Source organism: Formica exsecta, unplaced genomic scaffold (genome assembly GCF_003651465.1).
Source record: "Formica exsecta isolate Colony F162 unplaced genomic scaffold, ASM365146v1 scaffold116, whole genome shotgun sequence".
NCBI lineage: Eukaryota > Metazoa > Arthropoda > Insecta > Hymenoptera > Formicidae > Formica > Formica exsecta.
In genome coordinates this window covers 412,244-426,052 of record NW_021848499.1, presented here as the reverse complement: position 1 = coordinate 426,052, position 13,809 = coordinate 412,244, and the positions used below count along the sequence as shown (strand labels likewise).

Genomic DNA, 13,809 nt, shown 5'->3' with positions numbered 1-13,809 from the left:
CGCATATTGAGAGATTATCTTCGGATTCTAGCAGATCTATCGCCGCTTTACCGTCAATTACGGTCGTGTTAGCCGGACTTAAACAACATTGCTGATTTAATCGAACGATTCATCTTACGACTCTTTACAATCGTCATTCAGCGTGGGCTGAGATTGTGATCGTTAAAATCCGATACGCCTATATAAAAGCTCGCGCCGTAAGCATAATTCGGTCGTATAACGTAACGATTGTTTTTATCGCTTCGAGTATCGGCAATCTCCACATGCGCACGTCTCGCTCTGAAAAGCAACACGCTGATGCCGTGATTCTATTCAATGACTCGGAAAAGTCTTTTTGATGGATCACATAACCGTCGTTTGAATCGACACAAATTCGTCTTATAAACGCGCGTTCTCTGTTTGCTTATGCCGAGGACGCCGTTTCGAAGAAGCAAACGTTTCGCACGAGAGTAATCGATATATTCACACATATGGATGGCTCGTACGATTATAAATTCTTCTCTCTTTTATAATCCAAAGAAACGCCCTCACTTTTTTCCTCGATCATTCATTTTCATTGATCCAGTTTGTCGCGTATACCTTTTTCGCAAAAGATCGATACTCAGAAAGATGCACGAGCTTCCTCCTGAATTATTTGTATGTATCTGAGAGCATCCATACCGACCAAAGTAAATTCCGTGCTGTTTTCCGGCGGATAAGGCTCAAAATTTTTTGGAAAATTCGTGACGACGTTCCTCTCATCGCGTTCCAGAATAATCGTAAGCGTCAAGTTCCCTATGTCCTCTTTATCGATCACTACCTCATTCTTTTTGATCTTACTTTCATTAATTTGTTCCTTCTTACGGTTCGGCATACTCTTTGATCTTTGATTGATTTGAGAGCGATCTTGATACGCCTTAGTCGAATTTCGACTTGAGCCATCCAACGAAATTAAATTCGTCGTTTTACTCGGAAGTGCATTAACATATCTGGTGCCGATCAAATAAGAAAGATTGGTTGGATTCCCAGTCCGTCTTGCCGACACGGACAAGTTATTCGGAAGTCGGTCTTCTACTATGACGCCACTTAAAGGCGTCTTAGACTTAGACTCTCGAGCGGCTTTAATAAAGTCGTTTTGTCGCGTTAGCGTGCTCGAACGAGCGGAAGAGAGCCCATGTTTGCCGTCGGTGGCACTTCTGTCTTCTCGTCTTCGTCGGCTGGCTTCGCAGGACTCCGACTCCCTTGGCTTCGGTCCTTGGCAGTAGCTGTCCTCGATCACGTCGGCATCCTGCTCGCCACGGCCGACAGGTCGCATACATTTGACAGCGCGCCTTCTCTTGCAGTCTGGCGTGCACGGCGTGCAACCTTGCCAGTCGCCAATGATCCACCTGGAATCGCGCGCGACGATAAGAGCAAGATCTTAATTAGTCCGCGACGGCAGAGCAATTATCGCATAGTGTCAAGCCCATTCGTTAGTTTCTTTAGATTAAAGTGACTATTCTGTCCAACACGTCGACATGATATGATCAACAAAATACGATGAGAGCGATATATGTGTGTATATATATATATATCTACATAAGAAGCATACATATACGGCGTAACTCTTTCAATACGTAACCGGCATTTCGCCTCTTCACTATGTATGAAGAAGTTAAAAAGATTATCGATAACGTTTTGTTTTATATAATTAGATATGTTTATAAATATTTCAAGCGTGGAGAAAGTCGTAAAGATGTAGACTTACCGCGGTATGCAGGGAGCTTGATTGCATGGTTTGACCTTTGCGTCTGGTTTAGTGATGTTTCTGCAAAATTTATTATCTACTAGCCCACCAATTTTTTCTATACAACGAGGTTTCGATATTTGTTCCCCCGGGCCGCAACCTGCCGAACATTTTTCCCAGTCGATGAAGTCCCAAGAGAACTCGGCTTTGCGTGGAGTTCGTTGCTTCAATCCTAATGAGTATTTCAATGTGACATTCTCCTTTGGAAAAACCTGTCAGATTTATTCGCTGTTAAGAAGATGCTGGGAAAGGATAAAAAAGCTAGATTTCTCTTTAACAAAGTTTTTAAAATTTAATTGTTATTTTAACTTGAAAAAAATAGACACACCGCGTTTTCGGAAATAAAATTGATCTTTAGTTGTCTCTTAAAATGCAATTGCAAATTTTATTATTTGTTGTGTCGAGAAGAGTTAAGTAAAAATTACATTGAAAAAAAATCAATTCAAAACTTGCATCGAAAATGGTTAATTGCTATAGTTATATTATGATTATAGATGTTCTCAGAAATCGCGTTTCTCTTCGCCCGTTCTTGCCGACAGCATGTTTACGTTCGAACACCCTTATCGAGATATGTTATCGATTTAGCGCGAAAAATGACTAATTAACGGAATACATTCATTATGTTTACCAATATAACTAAGTCCTCGGTGACGGGTCCTGGTATGTTTAAAGCTTCTTGTCTTGGCCTTATCATTCCTAGCCACGCCTTAGAGCCTGGCACATCGAACATTCCTAGGCGATTACTGAAATAATTACGCTGTAGCGTTAACTGAATAAGCTAATTGAATAGTATCGTTATTCTTGGGATGTAAGATCGATTAAAAACAAGTTGAAAAATAGCATCAGATTAAATGCTGTTCGAAACGTTTGATCGTAAATCTTGTGTAAAGATGACCAGGATTAGTTTTCTTAAAATGTTACGGAAATAAATATTAACAAAATGAGGAAAAAATTTAGTTACCCGTCAATTAACACGGTTTTCGTCTTTTTGGTGCGCACCACGATCCTAGACTTTGTCGGTTCCGCCTCCTCGACGCGGATATTCCTGGCGCCGGTCGGGATGTCCGTTATCTTCTTGAGTCCTTAACGCGAAAGTTCGCACTCGAGAGATTATTGCGAAAAGCTATCTCGCAGTATTATTCGTCAAGATTCCAATTTCGGTGCAGTGTCGCTTTGCCATGCAGTACGGAAAGATTTATTTGGCTGTCGCGGTGCTCAAAGCGCCGCTCAGAATTCCTCTGGGATAGAAGACTGAACGTGCGCCTTATGCTTCTGCTCTCGCGGAATTTTAATTCACGAAAAAGTTCCCCGTACTTCTTTATTCGCCGCGCTGTGCCGATGATGTGAAGTTTATCGGTATTTTTGTCAAGTCGCGAAATTCGACGTGGAATAATAAAAGAAAAAGAGAGCGAACGAGCAAAAGAGAGAGAGAAAGAGAAAGAAAATTACTAACAAAAGAATTATTATAAAAATCCAAGAGAGGAATTGATAGAGATTCGCGCGAAATCTCGGCTTAAAAGTATTGATACAAAATTCAACCATAATCTTTGAAGTTTTTTATATATTATAAAAAGTGTTTTAATAATTAAAAAAAAATTCTCTTTGACATTCGATAAAGGCTTCTTATTTAAAATCTTAATATATGAAACAAAACAAAATGTAATCTTCATATATATTTGTTGTTAAGAAACGCGTATTTTATACTTGTATTATATAACTAAATATTGTTTATTCTGACAAGATATGTACTAATATTATCAGTTCTAATATTACGTTCTTTCTTACGTGTTTGAGCCATAAATGATAATGTTCCTTGCTTTAACGTGCACGATGTGCTGTCGCCTCTACAAACTCCGCAAACATCTTCGACGGCAGTTGATTCCATATGTAGATCACAGGGTATCTCCCTGCACACACCCCCGATACAAATGTCTCGAATACCTCTGTAGCACGTAGTACCGTCTATTACCTTTGGTCTCAGCGAGGTCACTAAATTAGTTTCGCTCATGCAATAAAGAGCACAGGGATTTTCAGACATCTTCAAGCCTAAATAAGAGAGATAAATCGTGAAGTTGACAAAAAGTAGAAAAGATTGCTTATGACCTTACTTTCCGGCAGATTATACGCTATCCATTGATGAACTTTTCCATCCTCTGGAAATACCCAATCATTGAATTCGGCACACTGCACGTCACGAAACGATGGCGCGCCGATTTCGCAGGGCTATAAAGAATTATTCGATATTAATATCGCTTTATGTATTAAAAAACGCTCTACTTTTTTGACAGCTTTACAATGCGTTTGAAGCTTCTCATTCAGTTTTTTTATCAGTCTTACAAAAGCATAGTATCGTGGCACTTCTTTTTTATTTTAATAACAGCGCGAACGTTATCATTCGTCACGCTTTCGTTTGTCAACTTTTTTATCCCAAAAAAACATTTTCGATTTCTGTGACAATCACGTGAAAGATGCGATTGTCGCATATGTCGGATGTTTGCATAAGTTCGCGATGTACTTGCTGGAAAGCTGTTTGCGAGCACTCTCGAGACTAACGTTCGTGGCGCAGATTTTGTGACGTTTCCTGTCGCCAATGCAATAAGAGCCGCCTCTGGATGGGGACGGCTGGTTGCATTTTCTTACGGAGTATGACACGCCGGAGCCGCAGGTACGAGAACACTTGCTCCAGGAGGACCAGGCTCCCCAACCGCCGTCTCTTACTCCAGGTCGTTCTCCCATCATTAGACATTTCATTCGGTAACACCACTGTAACAGTCATTAGCCGTGGCTCTAGAAATAATTTACATCATGGAGAACGAAACGGCACGGAAGAGTATTATATACGAAACTAAATAATGTACATCTTTTAAAAGCGCGACGTGAAAATTTATTATGCCGTGCGAGAGATATTCTTCCGCTCTTTGAGACCTCCGTCTTGTTCCATTAGAATCATTAACGTTATTCTCCGAATTTATCGAGTCTCTTTACAATTTCTACAGTTTTAAGTATACTTAAAATTGTTTAAGTTTATCGGGTATGATAATATATCTTCGCTTTTCATTAACAATTTTGTGATTTAAAAATGGTAATTATGCACGCATTTCTGTTCTTGGTTTACTGAATTATTTGTTATGGATAATGTTAAGTTTTAATAGTACACGCTACTCTCTCTCTGTGTTTACAATGCTAATATTGATGCAAATGCAAATTATTTAATATTTAATATAAGTATATATGCTCACAGAGAGGAAAAAGCTAAAATTCATATTCTTCATACAATATATATTTTAATCATTTTCTCTTTCTCTCTCTCTTATTACGTTATACACAAATTCTCGAGAATATCTTTTCGTTTCATTGGAACAACTACTTGAATTTAGCCTTTCCCTTTAAAATGTTCGCATTAAAGTACGCGCTCGATCCCGCGATAACATGCTAACACATCGAATCTACCGTCGACCGACGACGAGATAATTGTTCTTTGTTTCACGAAGTACAATTGTATATCTATTTGTCTATTTCATTCCACGATGATTGCATCGGCTGTTGCGAGATAGACATACAAACAAACTGAATTTTTACGCATGTAGGTAGATCAATCTATTTTTGCAGCTGATGTTATCACTTCGATTTCAATTTTTTTAAATTTCGCAATCCCCTACGCTTCGTCCAATTTTAATCACTAAATTTCATCAGACGGAAATTTGTTTCTTTTTTTACGTCAAATCATTTAAATGAAATATATTAAAAATCTTTATTTTAAATAAAATATCAAGCATCTTTTTTCTAGCAGATCATATTTTAAGGAGCTACATGTATGTCCTGGCTGGTTTTACTAGAATATTGAGAATATTTTACTATTTAAATTAATATGTATATTTAAAATATACATTTGTGAAACTAAATATCTTTGCGCGATTGGTTTATTTATACGGATGTTTGTAAGATCTGCAATGAAAATAAGAGTCATCGCTTATTTTGGCGTGTTGGATTGATCTGCGGCGCGTGTCGACCATTTGACTTTATTCAGGGCTCGCTCGGGTAATTACAGATTATTCGCCGACCAAATTTATGACGAGCTTCATTTCTCAATGGTGATGTTCAACCTCGCCGACATCCCAAAACGGTAGTCGGCCGGCGCTAATGACTACCGTCTGCGCGGTTCGACGTTTTGGCACGTCCGACTATTAATATTGTCACCTAAATCTAATATCTCGTTGATGTCTGGCATTTGGACCGTTTGTCGTCTCGTCATTATGACCTCATGCGCATCTACATTCTATTATATTTCGCGGCGTTTTTGGTAAAATTTCGTTTATAGCATCCCTTTCACGTAATCGCGCATCTTTTTGACCAGTCGCAAAAAACACTTTTTAGCCGACTTTCCTTGTTTAGATTTCCGAAATATTCGTGACGCGACTTGAAACGAATTTTGTCTGGTAAAATGTGAATTTTTATGAGAAATATGCCAAATTCTCCGTATATTCTGTTTTGAATATCGAATTCTTTCAGTAAATTTATTGCTGACTTTTTTGCTTTTTAAAAGTTATGAACTTTAGGTACACATATATTCAAGCAAATTCTTTTATTTCTAAAATAACTTATGCACTAATTATCTATTATATATCCTGCCATATTTAAATTTCAAACAAATCTTTTGAGATGTATATTAATATTATGTAATACTTTTCTGCTCATTAAACAGGAGAGTAATACAAAACGGCCGCATAAAGTTCGTTACTTTTGCAAACTCGCAAAAGCATTATTATGAAAGAGTTTACAATATATTTATTCAATGTTAACTTAACATACTTTGAATGTATTTTAAGTTAATAAAGTGAATTTACAGTCTTTAACATTGCCATACTTTATTGTCTTAAGGACAAATAAAACTTAAAGACTAAAACTGATTTCAATTCTAAAAAAGCGCGTGATTTATGATTTACGGTCGATGATGGGTCGACGATATCCAGATAAATTTTTTAGCTTTCTACTATATGTATATTTTCGTCGTGAGCATCCCTTTCACGTAATCGCGCATCTTTTTGACCAGTCGCAAAAAACACTTTTTAGCCGACTTTCCTTGTTTAGATTTCCGAAATATTCGTGACGCGACTTGAAACGAATTTTGTCTGGTAAAATGTGAATTTTTATGAGAAATATGCCAAATTCTCCGTATATTCTGTTTTGAATATCGAATTCTTTCAGTAAATTTATTGCTGACTTTTTTGCTTTTTAAAAGTTATGAACTTTAGGTACACATATATTCAAGCAAATTCTTTTATTTCTAAAATAACTTATGCACTAATTATCTATTATATATCCTGCCATATTTAAATTTCAAACAAATCTTTTGAGATGTATATTAATATTATGTAATACTTTTCTGCTCATTAAACAGGAGAGTAATACAAAACGGCCGCATAAAGTTCGTTACTTTTGCAAACTCGCAAAAGCATTATTATGAAAGAGTTTACAATATATTTATTCAATGTTAACTTAACATACTTTGAATGTATTTTAAGTTAATAAAGTGAATTTACAGTCTTTAACATTGCCATACTTTATTGTCTTAAGGACAAATAAAACTTAAAGACTAAAACTGATTTCAATTCTAAAAAAGCGCGTGATTTATGATTTACGGTCGATGATGGGTCGATGATATCCAGATAAATTTTTTAGCTTTCTACTATATGTATATTTTCGTCGTGTTTTTTTTCATGAGATATCTAAAATTTTTTGATGTAATAGCTTCTTGATGAAAGGGGTTTTTGAGAACTCGGATTAATTCATTAATATGTAATTCTTCTTTGAATCTGCACTTGAATACGTTTTTAAGTCTCTCAGAAGTAAGTAAGAACTTATTCATTAATTATATATATATATATATATATATATGCAAAAGCTGAGTAATTATCATAAATCTTTAATAATTTCAAAATAAATTAACTTTCTTTGACATAAACGTAATTGGCATTGATCTACATCTCTAAAATAAAATGTTCAAGATTTGGGAAATATCCTTATGCTTTTTTAAAGATTATATAATTATTGCAATCTAGGAACAAAGTTAGATTATTTAGTTAAAAAAAAGAAAAAGATTTGTGAAAATCTTCCAAAAAAATGTTTATTTCTGAAAAATAGGCCTAGATATCGATGAATTATTACTTTTTCGTTTTATCACAGCCTTCGCGATACCGGGGACGGATCATTATTTGTGCCTTACTTTACACTCTTTATTCGTAAGTGATAATTTTTACCCTTTTCTCACCGCACGAGGTGCCCTCCGCAGGTGGTTTCTTGCTAGACACGCAACCTCTACCCGGAATAGCGCACCTGAGGGTTTCGCAAGTCTGAAAACGAGAACGAGATCGTTTCACTTTAGTTAAATGCGTGCCGATCGCGATATCTCGACGCGATATCGCGACTCCTCCGGTCTCTTATCTAACGCCGTGTGTAATCGGCGCGCGTATTTTCCTAAACGGATAAGGTAGGCCGCAAAGGCAAAGACTTGTAGATGCTAACAGCAGATGGTGCCTCTTTACGGGCGACGTGCGTCCGCAAGTCACTGATACGATAATATAAGCGTTATCGGATTCGTTAACGGCGTTGATTACACTTAACGTTTTTATCATTAGCAATGATTAACGCGACATTACTTTTTAACAAGGTTGCATTCTTAATCTACGCTTGACTTACGATCCCCATATCGCATTGCCGAGCATCTGATCGATATAGTAAACGGCATTGATCGTCACCGTTATACATCACGCCAGGCAACATTTCCGCGGCGGGAAAATGATGATCTTGTGGCTCGTCCTCTAAGCAGAATGCCAAACCTTGCCTGAAATTGATTTCTCTAAAGTCTTATCATTTGAATATCGTATATATTATATGTCACAGTATAAAGTTGGCAATTCCTCATCTGCTAAAGCGATTTCAGTCTTTATTTTCTCAAAGAATCTCAGATTTCTATGGTTTTAAAACATTAAAAAAAAAAGGTTTGGTAATTAAATAGGTCTAAAGATTAAAAAACAACGTATAACTTCTACAAAAATTAGTAATAATTTTTTACATTTTAATTACAATTGTTTACCTTTTCATATCATCATTGTATTATCATCGAGTTCTACGAGAGACAACGACTGAGGTGCTGTTAATTTAATTTGAAATTTACGGTCATAGATAAGGCATTTTATACTTTTCTATTCTTAGAGAACACGCGGAGTAGATGAGGAAAGCAGCTGGGTTGGTGGCAAACTTTAATAAAGCCGCCAGCGAAAAAGTAACAAGCATTAAGCTCACTCGATGTACGAGCGCAGGTACCGCCGAGAGCACTCGGACCATTTTTTCGTGATGTACATGTCGCCGGGATGCATAACGGTGGTCTCCGCGTATCCGTTCCCGTGATAAACTATACCGGGGCAGCCGTTCTCCCGTTGCACATCGTGGGACATACCCAGGCTGGTAATGAGAAAAAGAAAATCGGCTTTTCGGAGTAGAATATTTATTGGGGCACGCGCGTCGTCCGGACTCGCTCTTAAAAGGCATTCGGGGTACACGACGACAAGGAGCCGCTTCATACATTAAACAACGACCTCGACCGTGACTTATTTACGACGACGCCACGGCATACCATTATTTCCACTCTCGGGCAAAGAAATGGTCTTTAGGAATTTATTTCGAGTTTTTTTTCCCTCATCGGCTGTAAAAAGGGACCAGTCAATGGCGTAACCAACCGAAGGGGAACGACTATCGGGACAGTATCCGTTCTAGAATATTCCTTTTGGTCGAAATGAAGGTATATGAAACATCCGTTGTGGTGAAAACAGAAACTGTTTACCGCGTTAATGTTACGTATACACGCGCGCATGTACACTATATCGCGCGTATAATTTATCAAATTAACATTATAAAATTAATGTGGTTGTTTAATACGATATTTCGTACGAAAATGACGACAGTATTTACACTGCAGAATTGCCATTACGTTTTTACGTTGTAGTGTAATTACTCGAAGCTTTTCCCACCGCGTCTAATCAGGTGGGAGCGGATGAAATTAATTTCACGCTTACGTGTGGCCGATCTGATGAGCTATATGATAACCGGTTGGCAGACCGGCATCTCTCACAATGGCAGCGCCTCTCAAAGGATCACACGTACCAGCAATCGTGGATGTTCCGGTGAAACCGCAGAGGTTTCTCGAGACACAGATATCTAACCTGGCGAGTCATCGTCAGAAGAGTGAATATCCGTAAATCTCGAAATTAGATTGAATTTCCGACTGTACTGCGCATACCTGCTAATGAGAATCGCACAATCGTGGTGATTCGGGTGGGAATCGTCGCCAGGATTCATGATGTATTGCCACTCTTGAAAACGCTTTAACGTCGTACCCGCGTCTTGATTTATCGATAAATTCATCTGCGATATATTTAACAAAGTATTAAATCCATGTCATTTTAAACACGTGAATCATATATATAGATTTTGAAATTATCTAAAAAAATATTTTTATAATATATTTATATATAAAATTAAATAACAAAGAAGATTTAACTCGAGACAGAGAAAACTTCTGTTGATTATTTTACCTCATTTTCTTCCACTTCTAATCTTATAATTCTCACTATAGTCAATTGCATGTGTACACCTAAACTGACATCATGAAACAACCCTGCAGCCTGAGAAAAAAAGATTTTTTAAAATGTCTATTAAAAATGAATTTGTAACAGATTTTGAAAGGATTCAACTCGCCATGTTGCAGAGCGTCAGTATATAATTTTCGACATCAAACGACATTTTTCTGTAATAATCTAACAAAGATTTGTCCAATACGACCAGCAATTCTAACGTGTATGATTTGAACTCATTCGATTCTGTGAGTGCTTTCTTCTGCGAATTCAAAGCACGCTTGGCAATGATTCTAGATGTATTGTTAATGACATCGCAGAGATTCTGCATAGCAGTAGTCTGAAAGTCATCTGGACTCCTTTTATACACAATATGCGGTTGCTCTATTTCTTTGGTAAAATCATGGCCCGCTACTGGCTCGATCATGTACCACGCACGTTTCGTTTTGATGTATCCAACCTGAAGATTAAAATAATGGATCGTGGTTTGTTCAAAATTCGCAGCTAATTTATTTGTATCAAAAGTTAAAAATTTCCGGTGCTTTCTGTCACTTAACTTTTTCCATTCTATATATTTCACACAACAATAGAGATGCAAATGGAGTTTAATCGATTAAACCTGGCATGCTTTATCGCAATCACACAATATTTCAATTGAAAAAGATTGATGTTTAACTAACGAGTCCATAACAGGTAGATAAAGCGCTATCTTCCAATTGGTTGCGTACACGGGCCCGATAGTGGCATTGCGTGTCTCGTAACCGCTTCAATCGCATGTTATTCAAGAAATCCTGCGATCCTTGACGTTTCTCGACTATTGCACCTGGTCCAAGAAGTCGATAATTGGGATATAGTTCGATGTGATGCTCTTCGAGACCAATACGTAAGCGATAGTGAACGGTGTCGTCGGATGTAGTTCGATTTTGATAGAAAGAACGCTCAAAATGATGAGGTATTTGATGAGATACAAAACTTCCATCCGATCTGACCTTCCGTGGTATTACTAGTTCATGGTCGTCTGGTAATTTAGCAGCACGTGTATAACGCCCTTAAGAAAAAGATTTAGTTGTCATTATTGATGATGATATTGATATTTTTTTCTTTAATTATACAAAATATGTTTTATAATTATATAATTGTATCACAGAACAGTAATTAGTTAAATATTAAGCTAATTAAAAGTAAACCTATGTCAAAATGTGTGGTATATTTACAATTTAAAAATGTATCTTTCACTTATCAATAGTTTCATACATTTTATTTTATTACAATGTTATTCAAATTTCTATTTATATGAGAAAAATGTTTGTGTGAAAATTTTATAAATAATAATCACTTATATTCGAATACAATACTAATAATATTTCGTCATTGACCATTTCCCATTATTTAATTTTCAACGTTGCATAATAATAATAATGCTACTCCATAATATCACGAAATATCTATTAAAATTTTAGCATCCTATACACGTTTCGATTAATGAACGTACAATTAAGCAGCGATCAATCAATTATAATGTACACATATATAAAATTGATTTGTAGATACATCATATTTCAAAACTGACGAAAGATATGCAGAGTCAGATTTCCATTGTGCAAATTTGAAAAAATGTTATTCGAAAAAATCGATCTATAAGAAAATGTGTATTGAAGAAATCTAACACACAGAATCGGACGGATGTCGATATTGTAGCAAAGTCAAAAATATTTTCAACAAAGTCACAATTTTTCCATTTGCGTCTTTTCGTTGTATCATTTTGTTGTAAAAATATAGGAAGAAGCTTTCTCGTATAGGTGAAAATGTTACAGACAGCGAGGTCTCTCTATATCAGGTATCAATTTCGTCATTGTATACTGCGGAAGAGCACGATAAGACGGGAAAGGCAGAGAGAAAGAGAGAGAGAGAGAGAGAGAAAGAGAGAGAGAGAGAGAGAGAAAGAGAGAGAGAGAGGGGGAAAGAGAGAGAAGGAGATAAATAAAGAGAAAGAGACAAATAAAGAGAAAGATGAAGCCACGGCAAGCACATATAATAGATCATCATTTTATGATATAAGCGCAGCAGTTTTCCTGCAGTGCTATATCATATAGAAATGTCATTTGCAGACATGGCATTTAAACTTAAAAAAATATTTATCCTGTTTCAGACTATTGGACACTCAATTAACAATTGGGTATTCAATTAACCATTTAATCAATATGTTTAATTAAACATTTTAATATATATCTGTCAAACTGTTATACTTACGAAAATATTTAATATTCTGACAAAACGAAACTTTTTTCCAATAAAATTTTTTCTCCTTTATATATTTAAAAATATTTTGGGAGATGTGTTATTTTTTTTGAAAATACATGAAATGGAGAGACAGATAGTTTAAAAGATGCCATGCTATCATGCTACAGCATCCAGAAGAATCCTCTTAAATCGAGCTCGTAACGAAAAGAAAGCATGTTTTCGTTTTCGATGTGTCTGTGGCTACGACCGCAATGCAGACAAGGAAGGACCGCATAAAGATGTGATGTACAATGGGTCATCTTCTCATACTGCGACCCGCTACTCTTCTCTCTGCTGCTCGCGAAACCGCGAAAAATAGCTCTCGCGTGCGCACTGTGCTCGACAAGAGGAAAGCTCTGGTCTGATAGATGGCAATGACTTTCTCGAAATAGCACAGACTGATAGGATACGAAAAAATACTGGAATAAAAAGATTGAAGTAGAAATTTTTTCTGTGAGAGATTATAAAAATAACATTTTGATTTATACACAGCATCATGTAGTTTATATATTTTATTTGTTATTTGTTTTTTTTTCCTATATTTTTTGTGCTTTCATTTTTTAATATTTAAAAATTTATATGAATATGCATATTTTTCTGAAAATTATTTCTTTTCGTTTTTATATATGTATAAACTTGTAGTATTAATCATGTATAAATATGATTAATATTACTGTTTTAAGAGAGAAAAAAGGATGAGAAATTACAGATTTAGTTGAATAAAGCAATTAATCACATCATAATTTTTTTTAATAAGTTTTAAATTTTTATTTTTATTTATATTAACACACAGCACAGTTGAATCAAATTTCATTAAAATTTTTAGAAATTTGTGGAAGTTAAATTAAATAAAATCATGAAAGTCACAAAGAAAATTTACTGAGTTAAGTATATAAATTGCATACCATGATAATCAGTATAAATTTGCTGGCTATGAAATGTCACGAGCACAAACAGGCAAATGGATGAATAAGGCGACAAGCGTTTCATCATAATATCGTACGATCTTATCGCAATGTGCATCCGTCTCCAGCAAACATTGGGCCAGAAATGCCAGTTTGGTTAATAAAATTAAGGGAGTTAATCTGTTTGACGTGACACATGCCATACTACATATATATACTGTAGAGCGTC

General features: G+C 36.0%; 1 protein-coding gene across 1 annotated transcript; it reads right to left on the bottom strand.

Moving 5' to 3' along the window:
- Nucleotides 1-552: 552 nt before the first annotated feature.
- On the bottom strand, nucleotides 553-13,790 carry LOC115239416 (A disintegrin and metalloproteinase with thrombospondin motifs 6-like). Its single transcript, XM_029813927.1, has 16 exons — nucleotides 13,581-13,790; nucleotides 11,076-11,443; nucleotides 10,553-10,855; nucleotides 10,357-10,446; nucleotides 10,062-10,186; nucleotides 9,838-9,984; nucleotides 9,068-9,226; nucleotides 8,462-8,606; nucleotides 8,023-8,115; nucleotides 4,319-4,528; nucleotides 3,874-3,988; nucleotides 3,551-3,811; nucleotides 2,727-2,847; nucleotides 2,394-2,508; nucleotides 1,727-1,977; nucleotides 553-1,367 (listed from the first exon to the last, which is right to left on the bottom strand). The coding sequence occupies exons 1-16, from the start codon at nucleotides 13,696-13,698 to the stop codon at nucleotides 602-604; spliced, it is 3,387 nt and encodes a 1,128-aa protein (XP_029669787.1). The 5' UTR covers nucleotides 13,699-13,790; the 3' UTR covers nucleotides 553-601.
- Between the last annotated feature and the right edge of the window lie 19 nt (nucleotides 13,791-13,809).

Coding starts and splice junctions, on each gene's coding strand:
- LOC115239416 (XM_029813927.1), bottom strand. CDS start 13,698: ATGCACATTGCGATAAGATCGTACGATATTATGATGAAACGCTTGTCG. Junction 2,848..3,550: donor ATCATTTATGGCTCAAACAC/GTAAGAAAGAAC, acceptor TTTCGCGTTAAG/GACTCAAGAAGATAACGGAC. Junction 1,368..1,726: donor CAAGCTCCCTGCATACCGCG/GTAAGTCTACAT, acceptor GCGCGATTCCAG/GTGGATCATTGGCGACTGGC.